This window comes from Macadamia integrifolia, chromosome 3 (assembly GCF_013358625.1).
Source record: "Macadamia integrifolia cultivar HAES 741 chromosome 3, SCU_Mint_v3, whole genome shotgun sequence".
Taxonomy (NCBI): domain Eukaryota; kingdom Viridiplantae; phylum Streptophyta; class Magnoliopsida; order Proteales; family Proteaceae; genus Macadamia; species Macadamia integrifolia.
The window spans coordinates 25,457,744-25,484,602 of record NC_056559.1 but is presented as its reverse complement, the minus strand read 5'-3'; the positions used below and the strand labels follow the sequence as shown (position 1 = coordinate 25,484,602).

The window sequence follows — 26,859 nt, the reverse complement described above, 5'->3', positions numbered from 1 at the left end:
ATTTTAACACCCTTAACTATGTGCTAAGAAATTTTTTTCTCATTTATGACATAAGAGATTTAATTTTCTCATTTAAGGAATTATGCTTTATTTTTATTTCATCTGAAGACATAGAGATTTCTTTACCAAAAAGACATAAGAGATTTAATTTTCTCATTTTGGAAATTATGGTTTACAAAAGACACAATTTCTAGTAGGATTATGCTTTATTCATTTTATTTTCTAATATCTTCTTTCTTTTTAATTTTTTGTGGCACTTCCTCAGGATTCTTTGGTCCGATTATTTGTGTTGGACCCTCTTAGATCTCTTCTACTTTATGCCCACCAAAGTGGGGTTGGGTCGATCTCCAAGGTCCTTGCTTTCAAGAAGTCAATTTAACTACTCAACATCCACTCGAGGAGGGGTAGCAGGGCATGTGCAGAGTGTCATCCTTTCGATCTTGCATGCTAAAGAAAAAATTATTCCTAAGCAAAAATAAGGTCATTTATTTTTTATTATGTTATCTTACCGATTAAAAGAAATGAACAATGGCTCATATTAGGCTATCTTACTGATTAAATGAAATGAACAATGACAAAAAAAAAGGAAGATCAAACATGAATAATGTGTGAATTCTGATCCCTATTTAGATTGGGTGACTCATTTGATCCATTCCAATGACTAAATCATGAAAGATGAAGAAGATTGTGCGAGATAGAAGAAGAGGAAGTTAGAAAGCCTTTAGCGTAAGGATGTGAATTTGAAACCAAAACCGTTTATCGAAACCAAACCGAGCCTTTATTTGAAAAGCATTCCAAGGCAAAGGCATTCTTCTCCCTGCCAAGAATAGTCTCAACTTGATAGGGTTCTGTGACTCCGATTGGGCAAGTTATCCTATGACTAGACGCTCTACCACTGGCTATTGCATTCTCTTAGGCTCTAGTCCAATCTCATGGAAGACAAAAAGTTACCTACAACATCACAATCTTCTGATGAGGCAGAATACCGCGCTATGGCAGTTGTTACTTGTGAGATTACATGGTTCACTTTCCTCCTACATGATCTTGGCATATCCTCACAAAAACCCATTCCCTTGTATTGTGATAACCAGTTATCACGAACGCACCAAGCACACCGAAATAGACTATCATGTCATTTGTGAGAAGCTACAACAGAGCCTTATTTGCACTACCAAGATTCCTTCGGCAGCTCAACTTGCTGATCTTTTTAGTAAGTCACTTGGACGAGCTTCTTTCCGTCATCTCAAATCCAAGCTGAGCATTTAGGACCTTCATGCTCCACCTTGAGGGGGAGAGTTAGCGTTAGCCGTATCAGATAAGTCATATGACTCATCCAATTCCCCCACCTCATCTGTACATATCCTTCAGAGTAAAATTAGGAAATACTAATTGATTTAGATTAGATTTTTTCCTGTTATTTCATGGAGACAATCACTCCATTATTGTGCACAATTAACATTTAATTTTACTGAATAAGAGCAATGAAGATCAAACATGAATAATAGGCAATTCAAAAAAGGATTCTAAGAATCGATTCTAATCCCTATTTGGATTGGGTAACTCACTTGATCAAATTAGATCACTATATCATGAAAGATAAAGAAGATTGTGCAAGATAGGAGAATGAGGAAGATAAAAAGCCTTTAGTGACTGCTTGTTACCTTTTTTTCTTTTTTTAGGATGAAAAAACATACCTTAATTAAGGCCTTCTTAGGTATGATTTCGACAATTATTTCAGAAGTTGATTTTAATTTTAGAAGCTATTGATACGATTTCTACACCTTATTTCTGAAAATTTAAAAAGAAATCGTAAAAGTTTTTTCAGCTAACGACGGGTATGAAGGCCTGACTAGTCCCGCGCGGAATATATTGACACCACAACTACATGGACCGAGTCATACCAAGGCTGAACTAGAACCATTCAACTTTCAATGAAAGCAGTGAAGAACACTAAATACCTCGTGTGAATGACCCCAAGGAGATAAGAGGGAGTCAAACTAAAAAGTAACTAAAGAACTACTTCACTTATTTCGGAAGAAATCAATTTCAATTATTCCGGCATAAAAACTTTAATTAATGAACCTGAGCTTTATGATGTTTAATCTAAAGGGTGTAAAATGCCATTTGAAATTTGTAACAAGAATGAAAGCAAACCAATCAAGTTACTCTTTATTGAGACTAAGGGATGGTCAGAGGTTGATAACCATGTGCCATTGCAACTGGAGTCATCAACGCAAGATTCACTCCATATTTCGGTGTTCATTCTGGTGCTCCTTCTCTCCCCCTCATGAAACATGGCCCCAACCCCTGCCCTACCCCTCTTTGCAACCTCCGCCTCTCCCACTCTCACTTCAACCTTTTCTGCTGGTCCCCTTTGGAGGGTTCCTCAAGCCCCCTTGAGACCCTGGGGCTTCCTGTAAATAAGACCCCTCCTGACAACAATAGAAAATAGATTCAAAATACATAAAAATCAGGTCTGGAAAATTATGAAAAATAGCCATCTCTTGCTTGGGTAAAAAGAATTTTTTGACTAGTCACTTGGTTGTGATTTCTTCAATAATACTAAATCAAATTAAATGAAATAAAAGAAAAAATAAAATAGATTTGCCTGTTTTATAAAGCCTTTGATGTATAAAGAGGAGAGATGTCCCTAGGAAACACAAGCTCATCTAATGCAACAATTAAAACTTAAATATGTTAGGAGAAAATAGTGGTGCTAAGTCATACCGCTGTTCACTTTCCTTAAGATGGTAGATGCTTCATAAGATGCAATCCACGTAGTGAGAATTAGCTTCCAAGATGAAATAGCCCCAGTAGGCTGCTACAGTAGTTGTACTCACTTACTAGGTCACGTTGGGACACACTTGGATTGTCACGCGCCGTTCACATAGAACTGGACCGGTGACCGGGTTCCCTCCGGGTAGAGGTGTCAATTCCAAGTCCGCACCGATAGGCCTGACTAAGCCCGACACGTTTATGGCCCAACCTAGATCGGCCCGATTAATAACGTGTCGGGGTTGAGCCCGACACATTTATAAATAGGTAGTACACGGTGTAGCCACCTAGCTCGACGGGCTCCCGATCGGCCCGACACATTTATAAGCCCGATTTGAACCGACTCCTTTAAGCCCGACCCCTTTAATACTCCTTGTATTTTTTTTTTTAATACTATTTGTATTTAGTCCTAAGGGTATGTGATATGTACAATTGAGATGGTAGTAATTGTTATATGAACATTTATCTTTTTTATGCATAGTTTAATTGATTTGAACTTACTAAACTTGGGTTATGTAGGCATAGTTTAATTGATTTGAGTTTCGTGGGTTAAAGATCGAATACTTTAGTAATTTAGTTACTTTGCGCATCTTTGGCTTAATTCATTTTAACTATTGGATCTTTTTCTTTGCTATGCCCATCTTGGCCTCATTTTTTGATATTCCTCTTCAAACACATTTAATGGAACAATTTTAAAGATGACCCACTTAAAGTTAAATAGGTCTATAGCCAAGTTAAGGCCGATTAAGGCCTGTTTATGATAGCCCGATGAAAGCTTGAGATCGATCGGCTGGATTATTAACCATACCATGTCTCTCAAAGCTAGGTCTGTTTACTTAAATGGGCATTCACGGTGCAAAGCTTCCAAGTGGTCAAGCCCGATTAAGCCCAATCGAGACTGGTCCGGCTCGAACGATTGACACCCCTACCTCCTGGTAACCCAAAATTACCAGGATCATCTGATACAGTAACCACAACATAGTAAGCCACAAGTAATCATGAAATGTAATATTCTAGTTCAGCGAAAGTCTTATTATAAATGATTATCTGTAATTTTCTATATACTCTTGATACCCAAATTATTATACATAAAGTATTTACAGATGGGCCCGTAGGCATGATATTTATACAAGAAATAACAATTTAACTATTGAGAGCACAAAAAAGAAATATACCAAAAGAATCAAAAGAGTACAGTAGATGGAATTTGTCACTGTTGCCCTGTAACACAACCCTCACACGGGTAGCCGTCAACGTGTTCGAACTCTTCAAGGGCCCACCAATCCCCCATTGGGGTTTTGTCAGTGGGACTTGACAAGGGTTCCTCTACAGAGTATCCTACAAAAACATCTAAAAAGGTGTGTATACGAGGGGTGAGCTCATTAGCTCAGTAAATAGAAAGAAAGACGCACACAAGCAAATGCATTTCAAATGATACTATATGCATGAGATTCATGTTAATCTATTCCACCAAAACAATCATTACTGGGTCATAGGTAATGTGCTACTCACAACCACAGTGCACATATGCTCAGGGGTTTGAGACGTGTTCTCCATCCCGCTATACACCCATTGGGTTATCGGAGAAGGCCCACCATGAGCACTCAGAAAAGTAAATCGTGACCGTACCATAGCACAAATGTAAATCATGGTTGAACTACAGTAGAAAAGTAAATCATGACCGAATCATAGCAGAAATTAAAAGCAGTACGATTGACCCTCTGAATATATCACCAAGATTTTCAACTGTCCTAATGATAAGCCAGGCATACTTCTAACCACCACGGTGGTCTGCGACCGATGCTTCCCCCCAGTGATAGCCCAACACGTAAACCTCTGTTGGGAAGGGTCGTAGCACGAGAGAATATGAAATCTGAACCACATGTTCTTACATGAGGTAGTACAACTGTATAAAAATTCCATGTCCCATTCCACGGTATATAAATGCATTTGTTTCCAACCCGACTATGTCATCTAATCAAGAAATCTCACACATGTTTGGAAAAATATCACCATATCACATCATAGATAAATCCATTCTTATGATTCTAAGCATGTAACAAGCATTTAGAAATTTAAGATATAACATCTTCAATTCGAAATGCATCATTCATACATCAAGCATATGCATGGGAATGACAATCGGAGGGTCAGTATAGTCTATGAATGCATAGGATGCCAAAAACACTCTGAAAAATAAGATCAAAGTCCTCTCCCCACTTACCTACTCTTGTAGAAGAATCTGCACTCGTGGTACGGGTAAGATCCGGTGTGAGAACATGAATTTCTTGAAACCTAGCATAGATAAGGAGTTTAGAAATGCGTCTAATTTGGGACTATAAATGACGTAGGATATAGATATGACGCATATAATAGCGTAAAGAAGGTTGTCGGTCAGTTTGAGTTCCATCGAAGCTCATTTGGGCTACAGGTGGGTCATACAGGTGGATAAGAGAACCCACTCTTACCCACCTGTGCAATCTGTCAAGATTGATGGGTCATATTGGTAGGTCTGGCACTCGCCGGTCCTACCCTCCAGTAGACCCAGAGGAGATAGGTGGGTCACACTGGTAGGTGTGGCACCCGCCGGTCCTACCCATTGGTATTCCTCAGGTTTTGTTGTTTTCCTTCTTTCTTCCATTATAACTCTTGGAAACCCAATAGGGTGATTCCCACTTCATTTCCCACACATTCTAAGATTCATCTACTTGATTGTTCCATGGATCTAAGCCATCAATAAGATTTGGGAAAAGAAATCATACCTTAGCTTGAAAAACCCCAAATCTTGGGATCCTCTTCCCAAACTCAATGCCACTTCAATAACCCTCAAATCTTTGTTTCCCTTCTCAAACTCTTAAAGGAAATCATGCAAAAGTTCCATTATCTTCTAGATTCAACCATATACAAAGAGGGTTTCGTCATATCTCAAGGGTTTATGAGGATACTTACCTTAAAATGTAGATCTCAAGACACCGGTGAAGATATTGGTGGCAGAAAGGTAAAACGTGACTACGGGATTCAAGGTGGAAGCCTCTTCCCTCTTCCTTCTCTCATTCTTCCTCATTTCTCCATCTTCTTTACTCCCCTCACCAAACTTTTCTGAAATCATAAATGGGAGAGAGAAAAGGGTTTAAGTGCTATTTATACTTTGGTTCATAAATATCTTGTAAGGCCTGTTTGGTTTTGCCCATTTATGGACTAAAACACATTAATTTGCTTTTTCAGGCAAAGTAGCCAACACCTTCGAGCATACAAGACCTCACTGTGATGAGGAGGTCGACATACATATGCTCATCCAAGCGGGGCATTCTGGGGTCCACGTTACCCCAATAGGTGGGTTACACTGGTGGGTCTCGCACCTACCAGTGACACCCACCAGTAGGCCAAACAAGCCAACCTTGCTGTATTTTGGAGGGAAATTAGAATCTTAACACGTATCCCATACTCACCACATGTTGTGGATTAAGTTCTTATCATTCAAATGTGATAACGCACATTTCCTATTTATACATGGCCTTGTGTTATGCGCAAGGGCACATTTCCTATTCGTACAGACCCTGGGTTGATGGGGAGAGGAGCGGAAAAGCAGAGCCTTAGGAATCTAATTTTGGCGGCATGTTTTAGGCGCAACCGATGGCTTCGGCTTCGGCTTCATCGGTTGTGACTACGGCATCATCGACAGTACTGGAGAAGTCAACTTCAGTGACGGCTCTAGCTGTGGCTTCGTCGAAGGGGAAGCATTACAGAGGAGTAAGACAACGGCCATGGGGGAAATTTGCAGTGGAGATCAGAGATCCGGTGAAGAACAGCTCTAGAGTTGGGCTTGGTACGTTCGAGGTAGCTGAGGAATCTCCTGTGCCAATTTTTGTAAGAACTAGGGCAGAATTTGTTTTCATTTTTTTTTTCAAAAATTTCTTACGATGGAGACGGCTGAGGATCTGGGCAAGTTCGTTGCCGAAGGAACAGGGTCTTAGGAGCTATTCGGTCATTCCGAGAGGGTGCAAGGGACGTGTTGTTCGTTGATGGTGGTGGTGGTTCAGCTGAGAAGTGGGCGGCAGAGCTGTTTTGGTTGGCTCGGAAGATGGGGGATTTTGGATGTGTGGAGGAGGCAGAGAAGAGGAGGGGGATGGCATTGAACTTTGCCAGGCGGGCTCTTACGACAGAGAAACATTTCAAGAAACAAGAGGTTTATCAAACACACAAAATTCCGTTTCTGTTCCCAGAAACGGAAATTTCTGTTTTTGTCATTTTTTAAATAGAAACGACAGAAACGTTATCAAACGGGCCCTTAATATAATGACTTTCAATCTACATATCAAAAGAAAAACTAGCAGCACCCATGAATGGGTCTCCTTTCAATCATTGAATCCCTCAAAGTAATCAAAGCTAGCTACAGTAGGTTATCCTCATCCTAGGAGAAATTAAAATTAAATACTTTGGTGCAGTTTGCTCTTCCATATTCTTCTCCATCGTTGTAAAACAATCACACAATCACTGTCCTCCCTATTCGGTGTAAGATCCTCTCCAACATCTGTCTCCTCTTCTACAAGAACTATTTCCTGAGAAGTTCTTTCTCCATTTTAATTGATTCATATTTAGTGCAATCAGTTGTTTCATAAACAGTATCTATTCGGTTAGTATCGACTGTTTTTCAGTTTCGAACTAAACCAACTAGAAGAAAATCTATGAAATCAAGACCATATCATGTCTTTATGGTTTGATTTGACTCGAGCATAAACAATCAATTCTGATTCTGATATTCAATTTTGTTTCCATTTTGATAGCCTTACCCTTACCCTTAGCCCCTCCAACCATGTATTATAGGGTTTGTTTTTACCCAAAGGAAAAAGTAAGCTGTTGTTTGACCATACCAACATGACTATGATTATGATTATGATTATGATTATGCTGAGTCATAAAGTAGAAAGAATCCCTTGGTTCAATCATATTATCGGAATCCAAAGTACTTTGATTTGAAAAAAAGAAAAAGAAAAAAAAAAAGAAAAAAGAATATGATTAGACCAAGGGATTCTTTCACTTTACTTTATACTCCAAAATACTTCTTTCAGCTTTTAATTGCATTTCCCTTTTTCTTCTCTTTTTTTAATTTCTTATAAATAGGTGCACCTTCAATAAGTATGGCGTTTACACTTCTTTAGTCATCACTGCCATATTTCTTTCATTATCTATGGATTCATACACAGTCAAATGACATTAAATCTTTGAATCTTCTTTCTTTCCTTTCTTCTTATTATCGTTTATTGTTGATCTCCTCATGAGGCCCAATAGTCTGAGGAGATGATGAAAACCACGAAGTGATATCAAGCATGAGTTGAAGAAGAGTCCGCCGGCCCTCAAAGTCGTGAACTGATTTTTAATGTCATACAAGCTGAGTCAAGAATGCTGGTACCCCGTAAGTTATATATTATATTTCTCTATGTATTTATTTATTTATTTATTTTTTAGTATTATTTATCATGAATATGAGGTTATTGTGATTTTGACATCAAAGAAGAGAGAGAGAGAGAGTTCTTTATTGCCATTGAAGTAGAGAGATTTTAGAGGAGTTAGGAGGGTGATAAGACTCGGAGTGAGAAACACAGGAGGGAGAAAGATTTGCAATAGAGCTTAAGATTTTCTCTCTCATTTTTTTTGGTAACAAATTTCTAACTCATTTGGAATAAAACAAATTGGTGTGTTTTGATTTTGGATTTGTGTTTGTTATTCAATTCAGCAAATGGATTTCAGATTTCCAAATTCCACAGAATTTTCAAATCTTATAAAATATGATCTTTCAAACCGACAAGGGGTGGATGTTCATTGAATGGCGCTTCTGTCAGAATTGGGGAGTTGAGGATATCATAAACTACATTTGGTATGCATTCTAGGTCAATTTTGCATTATGAGATTATATACTAAAAAAATATATATTTTTTTATCACCTCGGAATACGAATCAACTAAAATGCATTAAAAAAAATACATACTAACAGTTTTTATCATCTCAAGATTTGAAATTGTACCAAATTAAATATGAATATTTCATGATTAGATCCAAAAATTTCCTGCAACTAACATAATTTGAGTATTATTTCAGTCATTAGCAGTTGGCTTTGGGTAGAGAATAGGAGTGAGATCCTTCACACCCTCCAAGAACAAGTTCAAAAGCTCTGGTACGATTGGGAGCTTCAAGTGTTAATTCTACTCAGCCTCTTCTTTCAAATCCTCCTCATCTTGTTGGGTGACCGTCGAAAGCACATTGCTGGAAATAAGATAGGGTTCATTATTTGGATTGCCTACTTGTCTGCAGACTCAGTGGCAACTTTTGCCCTTGGCATCCTCTCCAAAACTCAAGGGAAACTACATACTCATACCGACGAACTCAGGGCCTTCTGGGCACCATTTCTTTTGTTACACCTTGGTGGTCCAGATACTATCACTGCCTATGCATTAGAAGATAATGAACTGTGGTTGAGGCACTTGCTTTCACTACTTGTCCAATCTAGTGTGGCATTTTATGTGATCTTCAATTCCTGGACTGGTATTACTCCAATCTCAATTCTAACAATATTAATATTTGTTATTGGAATTATCAAGTATGGGGAGAGGACATTGGCTCTTAGGTCAGCAAGCAAGGAGAACTTCAAAGGCTCTATGCTTAGTGCCCCTGATCCAGGACCTAATTACGCCAAATTCATGGAACGCTATGTTTCTAAGCAAGGTGAAGGGTTCATAGTGGACATAAAAAGGATTGGCGAAGCTCGTAGCCTTCAAAATTATACCTCTGGAACAATGGAAGAAGAAGACACTGGCAATGCTGCTGGTGATCATCATGCAGAAGATGATGAGATTTTGCTAATTATAAAAGCACATGACTTGTTTGAGACATTCAAGCGTCTCTTTGCGGATCTCATACTCAGCTTTCGTGATGGGGAGGAGAGCAAAAAATTCATCATCCAACAAAACTCATCACCAGAGAAAACTTTCAGAGTTCTTGAGATTGAACTTGGATTCATGTTCGATGTTCTTTATACTAAGGCACCCATAGTTTACACACGAAGAGGTGGCTTACTCCGATCACTCTGTTTCTGTCTAAACATCTCTGTTCTTGTTCTTTTCACAACACTAGTTGGGGTTAATCCGAAGAAGCACAACCAATACTCAAACGTTGACATAGTGGTTACTTACCTATTGCTAATTGTGGCCATTATCTTGGAAGTTTATGCGTTAATCATTCTTCTATCCTCGGATTGGGTGTTGCTCTGGCTGAGCAAGAAGCACAACAAGGCATCATCAATGTGTGCTGATATACTCCAGAAAGGGCGACTACTGTGCAAGAAAAAGAAAAATAGATGGTCTAATTCCATGGGACAAAACAATCTGATATGTTTTTGCCTCATAGACAATGAACGCATAAAGTTTATTATGGAACTTGTGAAGCTCACCAATGTATTGGAAATGCTAGAGATGTACAGGTATACTTCTTTTGAGGTTGTCCCTGATAAGCTGAAAGAAATGATATTCGAACGGCTCAAGAGGAAGTTAGAAGCAGGGAATGCCCCCACAGATGATACTAATGATGTGAAACACTTGAGCACAAGTGGGGCTTATCTCCAGAAGCTGCTTGGGTGGAGTATAGTTGATGTTGAATTTCACCATAGCATTCTTCTTTGGCATATTGCTACTGATCTTTGTTATTATGATCAGCATCACCCCAACTCACCTCCACTACCACCACCACCACCACCACCACCACCACCACCTCCTCCTCCTCCTCCATCTCCACCTCTACCTGACATGTGCAAGCTCTTATCAGATTATATGTTGCATCTTCTTATTGCACATCCTTTTCTGTTGCCTGAAGGGATTGGACAGATCAGATATAGAGATACCATTGCAGAAACCAGAGAGTTTTTCAAGGGAAAAAAATCAGGTGGTTTGACAGAAGAAAATGCTCGTAACATGTTGCTTGAGGTGAACACAGAAATTAAACCTGATGAAGTGAAAGGAGATAGAAGCAAGTCTGTCCTATTTGATGCATGTAGGCTTGCAAAGAGTTTGCTATCATTGAGAATAGAGGAGAGATGGGAAATAATGACTACTGTTTGGGTGGATACGCTGGCATATGCTGCGAGTCAATGTAGAGGGGCAAACCATGCCAAACAACTTAGTCGAGGTGGAGAACTTATAACTCATATATGGCTTCTCATGGCACATCTTGGTATAACACAACAATTCCAAATTTCTCAAGGCCAAGTGAGGGCTAAGTTGATTTTTAACTAACAAGTCAATTATTTAAAAAAAAAAAAAAATGATTGCCTTATTTTTGGATTCTAATTTGTTTTCTTATGGAAATTTCAATTCTGATCTTGAACTTTTGATAGTGTGGTTGTATTTGAGTATCCTTGGAATTACCTATACATAGCTATTTTGATACCTATTTTTTAGAAGGGTTGGGGATGGTTACATGGTGTTGTGATCACTGGGCCAGCATAAGACCAACTAGGGGAGGCACATAGGCATCTAATCAGGGGGTAGAGTGAACTTTTCGCCACCCCCTATATGTAGCTGTAGAGGCACACAACCAAGTAGGGATATTTTCTCTTATTATAGTTTGAGGGAAACAATCGGAAAAGACAATATGGCCCCCATAGCAATACAAATGGAAGGGGGAAATGACCACCCTACCCCACATGAAAGGTGGAAATCCTGCAGTTGTTGATACTTCCATGTGCGCTAACATTGGTTCTTATGCTGATGCAGAAACTATGCTACCTTTTACAGAACCCTCTCTCAAATAAATTTTACTTAGAAAATGACAAAAAGTTTGCCTGCCCTGTTCATTAATTTTTCTTTTTCTTTTTTTCTAGTCTTGGGCTTAGTTATACGATGAATAGTTTTACAAGTTGGAACTTCAAGATCATTTAAATCTGGTAGATATTGACCAAGACTGGTCCTGAACTTGACCGGTCCAATGCCAATCCAATGGTAAGGTATAAGGGAAATTTGTTATATGGTTTGACTAATATAGGCCCTCCGGCCCCTAAATATCCAATGGTCATATATGTCGCATCAAATTTTTTTTTTTTTTTTTTTAATCACATGGCATCAAGGTTTTAAAACCCACGATTGATCTTGGAATTATTCTTGGGATCGGTCTCAATTGATATTGATTTAGATTGGATTGGATCGGACAAATTTATCCTTATTTCAAAAAGAAAAAAAATTGAACAGACTTATACCATACATGTTTTGTATTACAAGGGTACATATATTTAATGGTAGTTTTTCTACCATCATACCAAAGATGTGGTATATCTTATTAGAGGGAGAATTTCCCACATGGGTATTGTAAAAAGAAATTTGCACGCTACACGGTTTGGGAGATGGTATCATCCACGTGGGGCATATGTGTTATTTCTTTTATTAGAGCAATAGCTTCCAACAAGAGCAATGTAAGACGAGATCTGCACGTTACACCAATGAGGGGTTGGAAATGGTATCATCTACATGGGGCCTACATGAGGCTCAAAATCATATTTTTGGCACAACGGTAGAAAAGCTACCAGTAAATGTATGTATCCTAATTTCCCACAAGGGCAGTGTAAGAAGATATCTTCCCGTGGCACCAATGAGGGGTTTGAAATGGTATCATCTATGGGTGTAAGTTTAGCCTTGATGATCCGAACCCGCCCTAACCAACTTTGAGCCCGAACCCTGTCTAACCCGACTATGAGGGCCAACCCGGCCCAACCTGACCCAACCCTATGTGGGGTTGGGCCGGTCCTAGGTTGAAGCATAGAAAACCCAGCCCGACCCTAACCCACCCTAAGTCTAATCCTGATTATTATTGTACTTTGCAGAATGCAGGTGTCTCTCCTAGCCAAAGAAGTTTCTTCTTGTTGTCATTGAGTTTCTTGTGTAACAAAAATATGATAGAGAATAATATAGCCAAAAGAGAGAGCACAAAGCGAAAGGAAAAACCCATCTCTATAGCCATGAAATAAGGAATGAGGAGAGGTGGGGGTTTGCAGTACTTGAGTTTCTTGGTCCTTATATATTGAAAATTAAACATTATTGTAGAAGATGAAATTCTAACAACAGTGGATGATTGGATTATGTCTTAATATGTTGACTTTTGATGGAGGGATTAAAAAAAAGGGTCACATGGAAAAATAGGGGCACATGGAATCTCCATGGAAGAATGATAAAATATCACGTTCAATATAGTTTAATGGAGGAATTCATTTTAGGGGTTTAATTCAAAAATCGAGTTTCGATTCATTTTAGGAATTGAAATCGAAATTGAATCGTACTTATCAGAATGTGATTCCACTAAGAAGATTAGCTAGGGTCAACCTGACCCAACCCGGTCCAACCCCGAGCCTTGTAGGGTTGGGCCTGAACATGAACCCGACATGGTTGGGTTAGGGTTAGGGTTGGGTTGAGTTTTGGGACTTAGGTCTGGGTTAGGGTTTTAAGAAACCCGGCCCATCCCGGTCCTGTTTCACCCCTAGTATCATCCATATGGGGCCTACATGAGTCTCAATTTCATATTTTTGGCACAACGGTAGAAAAGCCACCAGTGTGTATCTTAGTCTCCCAAAAGGGCAGTGTAAGGAGATCTTCGTGTTGCACCAATGAGGGGTTGAAAATGGTACCGTCCACATGGGGCCGACATGAAGCTCAAAATCATATTTTTGGCACAACGGTAGAAAAGCCACTATGAAATATAAAAGAAATGTACTAAGAAGTCTCGCATATAATCTTTCCTATCCTTAGGGGAGGGAAGGAGAGCAGATCAAGTTCTTTATGAGATCCACACTTGGAGGGGAGTAGGTACCTCGAGGCACAAAGGTTAAGGGTGAAAACAGGAGATTCAAATTCAAACCTATGACCTACTGGGAGATTGCACTCTTTTGAAAAAGCAACGATCAATTAAGCAAGCAATAGTCCTTTTTAAATGTAGACAACAAAATTACAATATTATATGATATGGCATACATTTTTTTATTTATTTTTTATTTTTTTATTTTTTTATGCAAGGAACTTCATTATCTTTATGTATGTATGTATGCATACATACATACATACATACATACATACAGATAATCATTGTATAGTTGTGAAATGATTATCAATGTTACAAAAAAAAAAAAAAATGATTATCAAAAATATTTAATTATTTAATGATGTTGACATGAAAAATTACAAATTTTTTTCTTAGGACCCCAAAATTTTTTTTCTCTGAGAAAAACTATATAATTCGCATGCAGCTAAATCTGGTAATAGAACAATGCCTACTGAAGAATACTTTTGTACATTATCTTGTGTTTCCCCAAACAAGAACTAGAGGTTTTACTGTTCGAGGAATCGGCTCAGTATGATTCTCTTCGAGGATTTTAAAAGGATCAAAACTCTTCAAGATTTTAAGAAAGAATAACAATCCCAACAAAGAAACAAAATGAAATTCAAAAGAAGAGCCAATCCAGCAAACAAAGAAAGTCTGTTGACAACTTCGCATGTTCTGTTCAAAAATCCAGAAATCCTCCAGGCCCGGAGCAAACTACATTTAGTTAAACTCTTATCAAAACCTTGACAACTTTGAGATTCACAAATTTCCTGGTGAATTCCTCTGGCATTTTGGTCAACTTCAATTCATTAAGGGTCTCTGGCACTCGAGAAAGCTCCTTCAAGTTTTTGCAATATCTAATCTCTAACTCCTCCAGATATGGCATGGCCCCTTCTTCCACACTCAATTTCTGCAGTTCTTCAAGCTTCCAAATCCTTAAGACTCGAAGCCGGCCAAACCCTCCTGATGAACAAACCATGTTCTGGCCCTTGAAAGATTCAGACAATAACCTAAGGAATTGTAGCTTGGGTAGCTTCTCTAATTTTGGCATTGGGTCTTCAGTTAGCTCAGACCCTGACAATGTGAGTGTGGTGAGATTTTCTGGGAATCTATTGAGATCAAATTGGATGTCCAACCTTCCTAGCAAGTACAGATTGCTGAGTTCCTTGTTTTTGGTCACAAACTCCAAATCAGCTATGGTTGCCAATTGATTTTTATGGTCTTTGGCACTTAACTTTACTGAATGGAGGTGCTCCAATCCCTCCAACCAATGGTTCAGTACTACTGTCTCTTTTCTCTGTGGATTATTGAACTGGCATGTCAATCTCAGTTTCCTGAGATTAGTTAACAGACAAAGACCATAATCCTTCTTTTTCACAAGATCCAACTCATTTACAACTACACCTGATAATGTCCGGAGATCACTCAATTGACTCAACCGTGAAACAAGTTCACTTGAATATTGTAACTCGTTCAGATGAAGGTGTCTTAGTTTTTTCAATTTCTGAATAGAACGAGGATAATTGCGGACATAGGTGTGTTTTGTATCTAATGTTTGGAGTTTCAGCAACTTGCCTATATTTGAAGGGAGTGTGTCCAAGTAGGTCTCTCTTAACCCAAGGTACCTCAAGTTTATTAACTCTCCAATTGCCTCAGGTAGACAAGGTTTATCCACACCTTCTAAATCAAGCACCCCAAGAAACTGCAACCCACCCTTTTCGCTAATGCATCTCTCAAGAAAGCGCCCTACTTGCTGCCCAAGTTCATATCCTGATGGAAAATTAAAGCACCAAAATGAACAGAGTATTTTGCAGGAATTTGCCTTACCAGTTTGCTGTGGCGGCTGCTGGTGGTGGTGGTGCTGGTTATTTGGACGATAAAACCAAACCAAGCGATGATCATCACGAGAAGAGTTGCGAGCATTGTTAGTTTTTAAGACCCCTCGCATTGGCAGATCATGGGGAATGCTTCATGTCTTCGCATTTCCGTTGGAGCTCAGTTTTACTGTTTGAATTATATCGAAGTGTAGCAACTGTTGCAGACAGTCATTTGCGACTTCTTCCTCTGCAAATTCACCATATCTCTGTCCAAAGAATAAGCCCTCTGCAGCCCATGACAAAATAAACCTCCTTGCAGGGATGTCAATCTCATCAGTTGGAAAGAGCCCCCGAAGGTAAGGAAGCCCCTGTTTCACATGTGTAGATATCATGTTATCAAGGAAGCCAGATAGATTAAGCCACCGATGGGCGGCATCATCTGCAATGACACGCATATCTGCACCATGAAGTACACTTGACCATTCGCTAACATTAGCAGGTCTACTTGACAATAGATCTACCAATCCAACAATTAACAGTGGTATACCCTTACATTTTTTCACCATCTTTCTTCCTATGGCATCCAATTGAGGAGGGATGCACAAGTGCTTCATGTTATGAGTAGTACTGGTAGAAGGACATGCATCAGTACTGCTTACTTGCCTGCAGGGAGCTATGAACACCTTTCTTGTGAACAACTCCCAGCTATCTCCTGCACTTAGGACCCATACCCGGTGAGGAATGCCTTCTGAATCGGCAAGGCAAGCAACCTCCGCCTTGCGGGTTGTGAGCATTATTCTGCTCCCATTTTGTCCATTTGGAAATGCTTCTTTCAGATCATGCCAGACTTTGGAACCAGGTACATCATCAATGACTATAAGATACTTCTTATCTCTCAAGAATTCACACAGCCTCTTCTGCAATCCTCCTTCATGACCATCATCAGTTGTCTCTTGATCTTCTTGGAGTCTCATAACTTGTTTGCCAATTTTCTTCAAAATCACTCCCTTATCATGATTTCCCACAGCAGATAGACAAACCCAAGCTTTACAAGGAAAATGGTTATCCACATCACTGCTTTTGTAAACCTCCCATGCTAAAACTGTCTTTCCAATGCCTTGGATCCCAAAAACAGAGATAACACTTAGTTGATTTTTCTTCTTGTTCAATAGCCGTGCTTTTAGTAACTCCATATGATGCTTTAAGCCAATGATAGTTTTTTTGTCCTCTGTTTCATCATAATAAGCAGAAGAGCGTATCCAATCTGAGAGCTGCTTCCCCCTAGGATGGGGTGATAACTCTTCCCCTGTTACTTGATTTCTATGTTCCTGCTGAGAACTTTCCCCTGCTGCTGCATTGTTGTTTCTTAAGGAGTATACACGGCCAGTCAATTTCGCAAGCTTGCCACGCAATTTTTGTATCTCCGAGGCCAAGTGTGTTCGGCCAACTCTGTTATGTAAGGCATATCTCTTAAACACCGTCTTCCTCCTCCGGCGTGCGTGGTTCACTATAACAGTTTTTACTTTGCGAACTATTTCCTCAAATTCCTTCACCAAGTTCCAGTACTCCACAGTATCCTCCTCTACACCTTTAATGGAAGCTTGGACAACAGAGAATTCCTCGAAAATGGGCTGTACTACTTTTTGAACATAAGGAAGGTGAAAATTTACCTGATTGACCAAGTAAATAAATTCATCTATAAGGGAAAGGAAGGCTGCTGAGGCCATGGATTCTTAATTCCTTCAAAGAGGAAACAGATGGACATAAAAGGATGTAATTAAGACTACGAGGGTGATTCAGCCAAAGTTGGAGTTGATCAAGATTGATCCATTAAGTAACTCATATTTTATGATTTAGGATAGTCAGAGATGGGGTTGAATGAGGAAGCTGGTTGGAATGGATTTTACAGATGCAGAGTTGTTCTAGAGTTGGGAAATAAGGGATTCGTGAAGAACAGTAAGAGAGAAGTGTGTCATCAGAGGTAGGTGGAGAGAAGAACAATTGGAATGAATACAAATTAAAGCAGATTGCACATTGTTCGGAATAGCTTGAGTTCACAGATGGAGAGAAGAGAATTAACTAAGAAATTCTTCGGAATAGCTTGAGTTTCATAGATTCTACATCCTAGACTGGTCAATTGGGTTTACTTGAAATAAGCATTTCGTTCAAAGGGGTCAGTTGAGTGTCCACCATTGCAACCTACGCCCCGTGGGGTGTCATGGGCCAGGAAGATGCCTTTGGGTAACTTTTTTCTTTTGGGTCCCGTGTGGTTCTGTAAGGGGGGGGGGTTCCAAGGGTGGCTGAGAGAGAGAGAGAAGCAAAGTGGTTGTGATTACTCACTCAGATTGATGGATCTCATTTGACAGAAGATAAAGTAAATGGATGAATAATTATGAAGATGATACCCTTTTGAGTTCAGGTCATTAAGATAACTGACAGTGGCAAAGGAATCCAAAGCCTCCTTGTTTCACAATTCTAACAAAAAAAATCTCTGATTCAATTAAAAACTTTCAGCAGGCTTAGACTTCTTAAGAGAAAGAGAGAGAATATGGCGAAAAGCCTTTGATATCAGTGTCAGGGCAAGCTTTATTGTGTACCTATGAGAAGCAATTGCTACATATTCCCCCCATTAGAGAAGCCTAAAAGAAGGGGTTATACAATTCTATAAATGGTATGGCCTACTAGAGATTGGTTAAACTGAACTCAAATTCTGAAGGTTCTTTAATTGATGGATAGAACTACATCCTCCATCTATTTTGAACTTTGTTCAATTTGATTCAGCAATTCAACAATGTGCAATCTGCTATGGTGATTTGAGATTTGAATTATTAGTGAATTGATTGTTACCTTCTACAAAAAGAATGGTTACCCATTTGAATTTAGTTCCTCGCCAACATGCTGAACGCTCCAACTCCATCTCACACCATCATGGTGGTCCCAAAACTCCCATGGATGATGTGAGATGGGTTTGGGGGTTTCGCGCTCTGGAGAGGATCCGGGCTCTAGCCATTCATGTTCCAAACATAAAGAGCATAATTGATCTAATAATCAACATTGAGGTGGTATTGAAATTATTCTCTTTCACATTTTCCTCCAAAAGCCTTGCTAAAGTGGTGCAATAGAGGTGTATTTTTTTTTGTGTGTTCTTTGTCCTATAATTTTTGGATACATAGTGAATATACAAATAGAAGAGTTAGGCGTTCATGTTCCCGTTTTTTTCCCCTATAGATACATGAGCATAATCCATTCACTGTTAATCCAACATTAAGGTGGTATTGAAGTTAGTCCCTATGCCCTTTTTCTTTTTCTTTACTTTATCCTTTTTTTTTTTCCCACTGACAATGCATTGAAGTTTGTCTCTTTTGCGTTTGTTTTTTCTTTACTTCCACTATGTAGCAATGAGATGGTATTGAAGATTTTCTCTTTTACTTTGTTCCTTTCATTAATTTATTGTATCCTTTTCCTGTTAAATTTCTAATCTCAAGCATTGAGGTGGTATTAAAAACTTAAAGTTATTCTTTTGCTTTACTTTTTTTTTCTCTCTTTATCTTTCTTCACTTTGTTGTTATTGAAGTTATTGTCTTTCTCTTTCTCTCTCTCTCCTTTTTTTTTTTTTCACCACTTTTTTATCTTTTTCTTTTTTCACTGCCAATATTGAATTGCTAAAGAAATAATTTCTCTTTGTTTTTGCTTTTTCTTTTTCTTTTACTTTATTTTTTTTTCTTTTTCAAATTGGTATTTGTTTCGAGGCTGATCATATTGAACAAGTAGCTTTTCCATTTCACCTTTATTCATCATTTGACTTATTATATGGTAGAAATAAAATAGCTTATAATTTTTTTTAAAAATAAAGTTAAATTACATATGAAAATCTCTCAATGAAACATTCAAGGTGTCATTTTCTTTTTTTCCTTTTAATAAGTTTTAACTTTAACTTTGCTTTTATGTCAAAAGTTGAAAATATTAATTACATCAAAAATTTTTTTTTTTGTCATCGTTTATTCTAAAGGACTAAATCAATATTAAAAGTTTAAAACAAAACCTCTTATAATTTCACATTGTTTATCCATCCGATATTTTTCATTAATAATATGCTTGATTTAATGAGTCTTCCAAGCACTATAGGTTTCAAATTGGACCATCCTTTGAGCCCAGAAAGACTCTTTAGTTCTAGTTTTATAACTCAAACTTTATTTGAGAAAACACATTATAGGAAAAAGTTTTTTAGGTTGGTAACCTAGTTGAGGGAGTTCCCTAGTTGGGACACCTAGTTGTTACACATGGAATGGTGATGTAGTAAATCTGAATGTTAAATATTCAAGATATGGTTCCGAAATGTAATGCATCAATTGAAATTCAATATATGCCTCCATGTAATGTCATACCTTTCCCATGTATGTCAACAAAATTTTCAGCCCCATCGATCTTGCAAAAGAAGCCAGTTTTAATTCACAAAACACCATTAAGCTAGTTAGATTATTCGACCCAGTCTACATGCTATGGTTGTGAATGCTTTCTTTTGTGTACCATGACTCCTCCAAAGGGTGTCAATTTTGGACTAGAGCCAGAAAATGGATTGGAACCGGCCGGTCAATAGTTTATTTGTCTAATTCTAGTTCTACCGAGTAATTTATTGGTCTACCAATAGTTCCAAGCTGATGGAACCAGTAGGAACCGTTGAAATTGGGACCGTGGAATCAAACAAATCCACATCCCAACCCTGTATATTTAAGACAAGGTCAGGTACTTTATTTTAATTATAATTATTTTTTTTTAATCTTTCATTTATCTTTTTGGATGAATTTTTTTTTTTTGGATGAATTGATAATATATAAAAAGAGAGAAAAGAAACTAGATACAAGCCGCAAGGGAACCTTCCAAAGAGAGTATCTACCTCAGGAACCTACAAACAAAAAACCAAAACCAATCTCAAAACCCAAAAGGGCAAGGAGGGGGGTGGGGACATCCAACAATAGAGAAATACATCAAAACCAATGGAAGAGTGAAGAAATAAGAGCAAAACTATAAAGATGATACCTCAAAAACTAGGGGGGAATGAGTGGAGGATCCCAATTGAGGGAAGGATTTCTATTTCCTGCTAGAATTTGGGTACACTAAAATCTAGATTTTGAAGAATGTTGAATTTTGACTAGTACCTTTTGTCTTGTATACTGTTTTATCAAATATTTGGCGGTTAATTAATGGTAAATTTGGGAATGCAAACTTCAGAACATGCCCTAAAATAAGAGGTAATATGGTAATTCCGTTATTTGAGAAAATAATAAATAATGGTGTGATGTATATCTCATGTGATCAAGATTGATGTCTATATATTATTAAATATATATGTAACATACATTAAGTGATTTTATTTATTTATTTATTTATTATTATATTTTGTTGGAACTACCTGGAACCGGAACCGGCCTACTAATTAGTTAATGGTCTTGGATCTCAGGCTTGGAACCAATTAGTTTATTGGTCCAGTAATAATCCTGAACTCTTAAGGTTGGAGCCATTAAAGAACCAACCGATAACTAGACCGATTGAGGGTCTGCACTCAGGTTTCAATTCAGAATCGTTTTGCATTTGGTATGGTTTACAAATTTATATTCGATTTTCATTATCCAATTTACAATCGATTTACATGAGGCTGTTTCACATTCGGTTTCACCTTTGCACCCTTTAATTCTATTTATTCTACTTCAAATTCTGTGATTTGGGAAAAAAAAAAAAAAATGATGGTGGGGTGTATATCTCATGTGATTGAAATTAATGTCTATATATATATTATTAAATATACATAACATGTGTTAATTTATTTGTCTATTTACGTACTATTATTATTATTTTTGGACTACTTGGAACCGGAACTGGAACTGGAACTGGAACCAGCGTACTGATTAGTCACTGGTCTTGGATCTCAGGTTTGAACCAATTAGTTTATTGGTCCAGTTATAGTCTTGAACTCTTAAGGTTGGAACCATTAAAAAACCAACCGATAACTAGACTGATTGAGGATGCCAATCGATCCGATTCCAAAAATTCACTCTGGTTCCAATTCAGAGTACATTATGACAAGGTGAAATCAAAACTAGATTGAAGAATCAGCTAAAATCAAATCGTTTTTCATTCAGTATGGCTACATATTAGATCAAACACCAAGAAATAAGAAAATAAATAGACTAAAGACTCCCACGACACAGAAATTTAACGACGTTCACACACCAGGGTAGTGTGCTACGTCCTCGGGCGAAGAAGAAGATGTTTCACTATGCAGAAGAGAGATTACACCCAAACAACGGTGAGAAAACTTGCCCTGAAACCCTAAGTCAATAAACCCCCAAAATACAATTACTTTCTCAACAAGACAACAGTACATTATATATACTCCAAATCACGGGTCGACCCATCGGGTCGCAGTCGATCCGGTCAAACCATACCACAGGGGCTACACCCCATACAAGATTAGTGATGGGCTCCAGGTTTGGACCTATTGGCCGAACCCCTCTGCTTTCATCATAAATCTCAGAAAACTTCCTGTTCGGGTAGCCACCAAAATATGTTGGAGCAAGTCAATCTTCAAAATGGGTCAAGAATTCAAGACAAAGTTAACACTACCAATTTCTGTTCAATTCTCATTATATGATTTATAACCGGTTTACATGAAGTTTGTAGTGCTGATTCACATTCGGCTTCACCTTTGCACTCATTTATTCTACTTCATGTGTTGATATACATGTGTGACTTGTAAGATAACGCCACATTCCATAAAGAAATCAGAGATTTTGGATAGTTATTCCTATTATTGGTGATGTTTCTATATAATGTTTAGTATTTCGCTTTGTGTTTTCCTTTCATTTTCTTATGAATAGATGATTGCTTTGGTGGGTCTACTATTTAAGTCATGATCCTATTTTCCATATCCTTGTAATGTGGGGGACATTATAATGTGTCATGAGCTTCAGTGTAGCTACAAATTAGGTTAAATGAAATTAGAAAATAGAAAATAAATATAGAGAAAGATCGATTGCACCCATGAATGGTGGGCTTCTCAAAACTTTTGTTCTAACCAAGAAATAGAAAAAGAAAACTGATGTTTAATCATACAAAACATGATTATGATTATTCTGAGTCTGTCATAAAGCAAAGCAGAAAGAATCCAATCCCTTAGTCCAATCAATTTTTTTTTCTTTTCAAATCAAAGTATGGTTAGAGTCGGGATTCTTTCTGCTTTGCTTTGTGACAGACCCAGCATAATCATAATTATATATGGTGAAGCAACAGTTCTCTTTTTTATTTTGGTAAGGTTTTATTGCATTTCCATATTCTTCTATTGGTATCCAAAATATGATTGCACTAGGGTTTCTTTCTATTTTATGCCAAACTCTTTACCTTTGTTCAGTTCATCTCTTCCATCAGAGACAAGGGTTATAGGAAAAGAGTGAGCAAATGGCTGATACTGAAATCTCTCCTTTCTTGAATAAACTTGGTTACATGCTGTTGGCAGAGGTTGATTCTCTTCACGAAGTTGAAAATGAACTCTGGTCTCTGCATTGGCTATTGACACGGCTAACATCTTTTCCAATGGATGTTAGCAAAGACTACTACTTGATGGAGTACCGAAAAAAAGCTATGGAAGTCATAACCATACTCCATGAGGCTGAAGATGTTATCGATTCATATCTGGACACTACAAAATGCCGAAATTATTCCACCTCAGCCCATAAAGTGCTTAAATTTACGAGCCAAATTAAGGGTATGATGGATAAACTCAAGGGATTGCATGTGTGGTTCCATGATCACTTCACCAAGTCTTGTAGTACTTGTGGCACCTCCTCATCATCAAAGAGATCATTAGCGAATGAAGTTGGCGATCATATGGTAGTAGTCCTTGAAGATGAGGTACAAAAGATGATAGATCTGCTCAAGGATGAGGAGGATCCTCAACGTGAAGTCATTCCCGTCGTTGGGCCTGGAGGGATTGGAAAGACAACTCTTGTTCGAAAAGTTTACAATCACCCAACCATTGTGGAACACTTTCCTTGTCGTTCATGGATTTATGTATCTAGTGACTACAAGTTGGAAGAGTTGTTGCAAGACATTATAGATCAGATAAAGCCTACTTCAACAGCCCCTGCTGGTTCTGGTTCTGGTTCTGCAGCTGCTGCACGGAACATTGTCGACGAGGAGATGATGAGCCTCAAAGATTTGGCCATTCAAACCTACGAGCTTCTGAAGACTACTTCCACCAGGTACCTTGTTGTATTTGATGATGTTTGCAAAACCCAATTCTGGGAAGACATTCATATGATCTTCCCCAATAACAAACTCAATTCTGGTGGTGGAAGTAGGATAATTTTCACTACTCGCCACGATGAAGTAGCTTTATATGCGAGGCCAAGTAGGCCTCCCTTTAATTTGCGACCTCTTACCAAGGAGGAGAGTTGGAAGCTTTTCTCAAACAGAGTTAGCCTTGTGGAGGATCATCATCATCATCACCCATTGCAAGAATGGGTTGATGCATGTGGTGGAGTACCACATATACTAGTGGCATTAGCAGAAGAATACATTAATAATCACAGTCCCGATCATCAACTGTCAATGACAGATAAAATACCAACACCACCACCTCCGAGGAGAATTCAGGAATTGATTTATAGTGACTTACCCCATCACTTGAAAACATGCCTCTCCTATTTTGATATTTCCGAAGAAGGGTCGTATTCCTTTTTCGATTTTAAGGGATTGATAGTAGCAGAGGGCCTTGTGAAACCACCACCATTATCAGCATCAGCATCAGCATCAGCTATAGCTACAGTAGTTGAACTTGAAGATATTGCAGAAGAATATCTGAATGAACTTATTCATAGGAATCTGATTGAAGTTAAAAGTAGGAGTTTCGATGGGCGCATAAAAGAAATTTCCTTGTTAGATCTCTGCAGATCCGAGGCGGCGGTGGCAGCTACTAAAATGAAATTTCAACAGACTGATCTTGGCAATGGCTTTTATGAATGCATTTTTTCTTCTGATGATGATCCTCCTCCTCCAACCTTAATAAAAGAAGAACGGTCAAAGAGGATGAAAAAAAAATTCATCCAAAAAAAGAGAAAAGAACGGTCTTTGTTCAACTGGAATTTGTACCAGCCCACAAAGACATGGGACGGCATAACAGGGCCATTTTTGCAGAGGATTTTTAATAATTTGGTATCTCTTAGGGTGTTGGATCTAAGCATTGGCTTTTATAACATTCCTCGTCAAATTGATTTGATTCATCTAAGGTACCTAAGGTTGGAAAACATATCTGGTGATAGTTTTAGTCGAAGAAATTATGTAACATCTGCGATCAGTGGCCTCTGGAACCTACAGTTTCTCAAAATTAAGGGCTATTTCACCGAATTAGAAATTTCTGAGATGAAACAATTAAGGCATCTTTCATCTGATGTGTATGTGGAATTATCTCTAGAAATAGAAGAGAGGAGTGATAGCAATGTAGTATTCAAGAACCTCCAAACCCTAAAAGGTTGTCCAATTGATTATATTCTTGGAGAGGATATCTTGTCTAAGATGACAAATTTAGTTACATTGCATTTACTTGGCGTAGTAAGATGTGAAAAACTACTAGTCCGTGGTTTTCCCTTATTGAAGCGCCTTCAAGAACTAAAGTTGACAGGTCAAGCTTTTAGAAGCAGCGACACCAGTCCATACAAGTTGGAATTATTTCCTCCAAACATCACCCACCTTACCCTCCAACGCACATTCGTCCAGAGGCGATATGTGATGCAGGCACTGCGGAAGCTGAAGAATCTTCGTGTCCTCAAGTTGAAATTTGGATCTATCAGTGAAAAAGAAGATTTAGATTTGGGAAGGGATGGAGATGGAGCTGGGGAAGGAGATGGGGATGGGGATGGTGATGGGTTTCTTCAGCTCAAATTCTTGAAACTTAAAGATTTGTTTCAGTCTGGACAGCTAAGGAAGTGGCATATGTCTAAGGGTGTAATGCCAAGTCTTGAGAAGGTAGCTATCATAAATTGTAAGAATCTAGAGGGTCTCCCATCAGCAGCTCTAGAGGTCATCCCTACTTTGCAAGAGTTGGAGGTAGATGCATCCAATGACCAGGTATTAACAGATGCAAGACTTATTGAGGAACGCATGGGAAAGGATCGGCTTAAGCTCTCATTGATCCAATAATATCACCAAGCTCACACTGGCCGGTAAGAGTTATATTATTCCTTCTTTTTTACAATGTCTATTATCACCCAATAACTATATATATATATATATATTTATTGGTAAGAGTAATATTATTCCTTCTTTTTTACAATGTCTATTATCATATATATATAATATTTTTTTTTTACTCTAAAGGTCCTCTTCACCTACCAAATTTCAGCTATAGGTTATCTTTTCTTTCTTTCTTTATTTTTTTAATTTTTTAGTTTTTTATTTTAATAGGTAAATGAGTAATCTCAATTGAAAAGATAAACCACTAACAAAGCACTAACGAAATTGGGGCTACATAAGAAGATAGTGCAGCATCTACAAAGAGGGTGCAAAGACACAGTTTGGATCATAAGAATTATTTTTCATACAGGCTTTTGGTTGACGTATGGATTTCACTTGTTCTGTATCCCGTTAGCATAGGTGTCCTGATTGGGTGTACAAGGACCATTCTTGTAGGAGAATGTTATATAGACTCCGCAAAGACATATATATGGGATGGGAGGGGAGCGGGCTTAAACTAATATATAAGAGGATATATGATTGTCTTTGAGCTTTGTCCAATCCAATTTAAACCCTTTCCTAGATAATCAATTGTTGAATGTCTAACATCATTTTTACGAATGGCAAAACCAATAACCTCTTTATGCCTGTAGGAATTTTTTTTACTAAAATTATAGGAAGGGAAACTAGCAAGATGTGATTAGCTTTCATTTCATTCTTCCACTCAACCATTACTATTCTTACTCCAAACTTTGTTAAAATTTCAAGTCCAACATGTTTGGTGTTTTCACTACTCTTCCAACATTGTCACGTACATGTTTTTATTTATTTATTTGTTTATTTATTTATTTTTTTAAGTAACTTTGAGGCCATGAACTTATTATATACATTAATAATAGAACTTATGGGATTCAGAAGTTTGGGTGGATGCACAAAGAAGACTGAGATTTCACATCTCAAGGACCTGATTTTTGTTAGCTGATTTTCCTATTGATGGTAATATCAAAGGTGGGACCTATTTTTGTTTGGGTTTCTAGCGTTGTTTATCAGACATTATTTGTTTATTTCTTTTGTAATTTCTTTCTTCTTTTTCTTATGTTTTTAATACAAATGATCTTTAGTGAGAAAAATATGAGGTTTATTTATTTATTTATTTTTTTGGTACATCCCGCCACCCCTCCCCTGCAAAAAA

The 26,859-nt window shown here is 38.0% G+C and overlaps 5 protein-coding genes across 8 annotated transcripts in view; 3 read left to right on the top strand and 2 right to left on the bottom strand.

The window, feature by feature from the left end:
• Window positions 1–6,408: 6,408 nt before the first annotated feature.
• Window positions 6,409–6,798, top strand: LOC122074271 (ethylene-responsive transcription factor 1A-like). Its single transcript, XM_042639109.1, has one exon. It carries the CDS (start codon window positions 6,409–6,411, stop codon window positions 6,796–6,798), a length of 390 nt encoding a protein of 129 aa, XP_042495043.1.
• Window positions 6,799–7,915: 1,117 nt separating this feature from the next.
• Window positions 7,916–11,212, top strand: LOC122073458. Of its 2 annotated transcripts, none has more exons than XM_042638052.1 (2): window positions 7,916–8,188; window positions 9,372–11,212. In XM_042638052.1, exons 1-2 carry the CDS (start codon window positions 8,153–8,155, stop codon window positions 11,055–11,057), a joined length of 1,722 nt encoding a protein of 573 aa, XP_042493986.1. In that variant the 5' UTR covers window positions 7,916–8,152; the 3' UTR covers window positions 11,058–11,212. The 2 variants fall into 2 exon arrangements, with proteins under 2 accessions (XP_042493986.1, XP_042493985.1); XM_042638051.1 differs by having other exon boundaries at window positions 8,872–11,212.
• A 3,027-nt stretch (window positions 11,213–14,239) lies between these two features.
• LOC122073242 (probable disease resistance RPP8-like protein 2) lies at window positions 14,240–15,583 on the bottom strand. The gene has a single exon (XM_042637787.1). The coding sequence runs from the start codon at window positions 15,572–15,574 to the stop codon at window positions 14,351–14,353; it is 1,224 nt and encodes a 407-aa protein (XP_042493721.1). The 5' UTR covers window positions 15,575–15,583; the 3' UTR covers window positions 14,240–14,350.
• Window positions 15,584–15,595: 12 nt separating this feature from the next.
• On the bottom strand, window positions 15,596–17,170 carry LOC122074270 (disease resistance protein RPP13-like). The gene has a single exon (XM_042639108.1). The coding sequence runs from the start codon at window positions 17,168–17,170 to the stop codon at window positions 15,596–15,598; it is 1,575 nt and encodes a 524-aa protein (XP_042495042.1).
• A 5,684-nt stretch (window positions 17,171–22,854) lies between these two features.
• Window positions 22,855–26,859, top strand: part of LOC122074890 (probable disease resistance RPP8-like protein 2) — a 5,388-nt gene continuing 1,383 nt past the window's right edge. Inside the window, exons 1-2 of one of the 3 annotated variants that reach the window (XM_042639880.1) lie at window positions 22,855–23,698; window positions 24,389–25,657. In XM_042639880.1, coding sequence (XP_042495814.1) covers window positions 22,896–23,698; window positions 24,389–25,634 — 2,049 coding nt within the window. In that variant the 5' untranslated portion in view covers window positions 22,855–22,895 and the 3' untranslated portion in view covers window positions 25,635–25,657. Of the gene's footprint in view, window positions 25,658–26,582; window positions 26,673–26,859 lie in introns of those variants that run through there. The other 2 variants (XM_042639879.1, XM_042639878.1) reach the window with 2 other exon arrangements.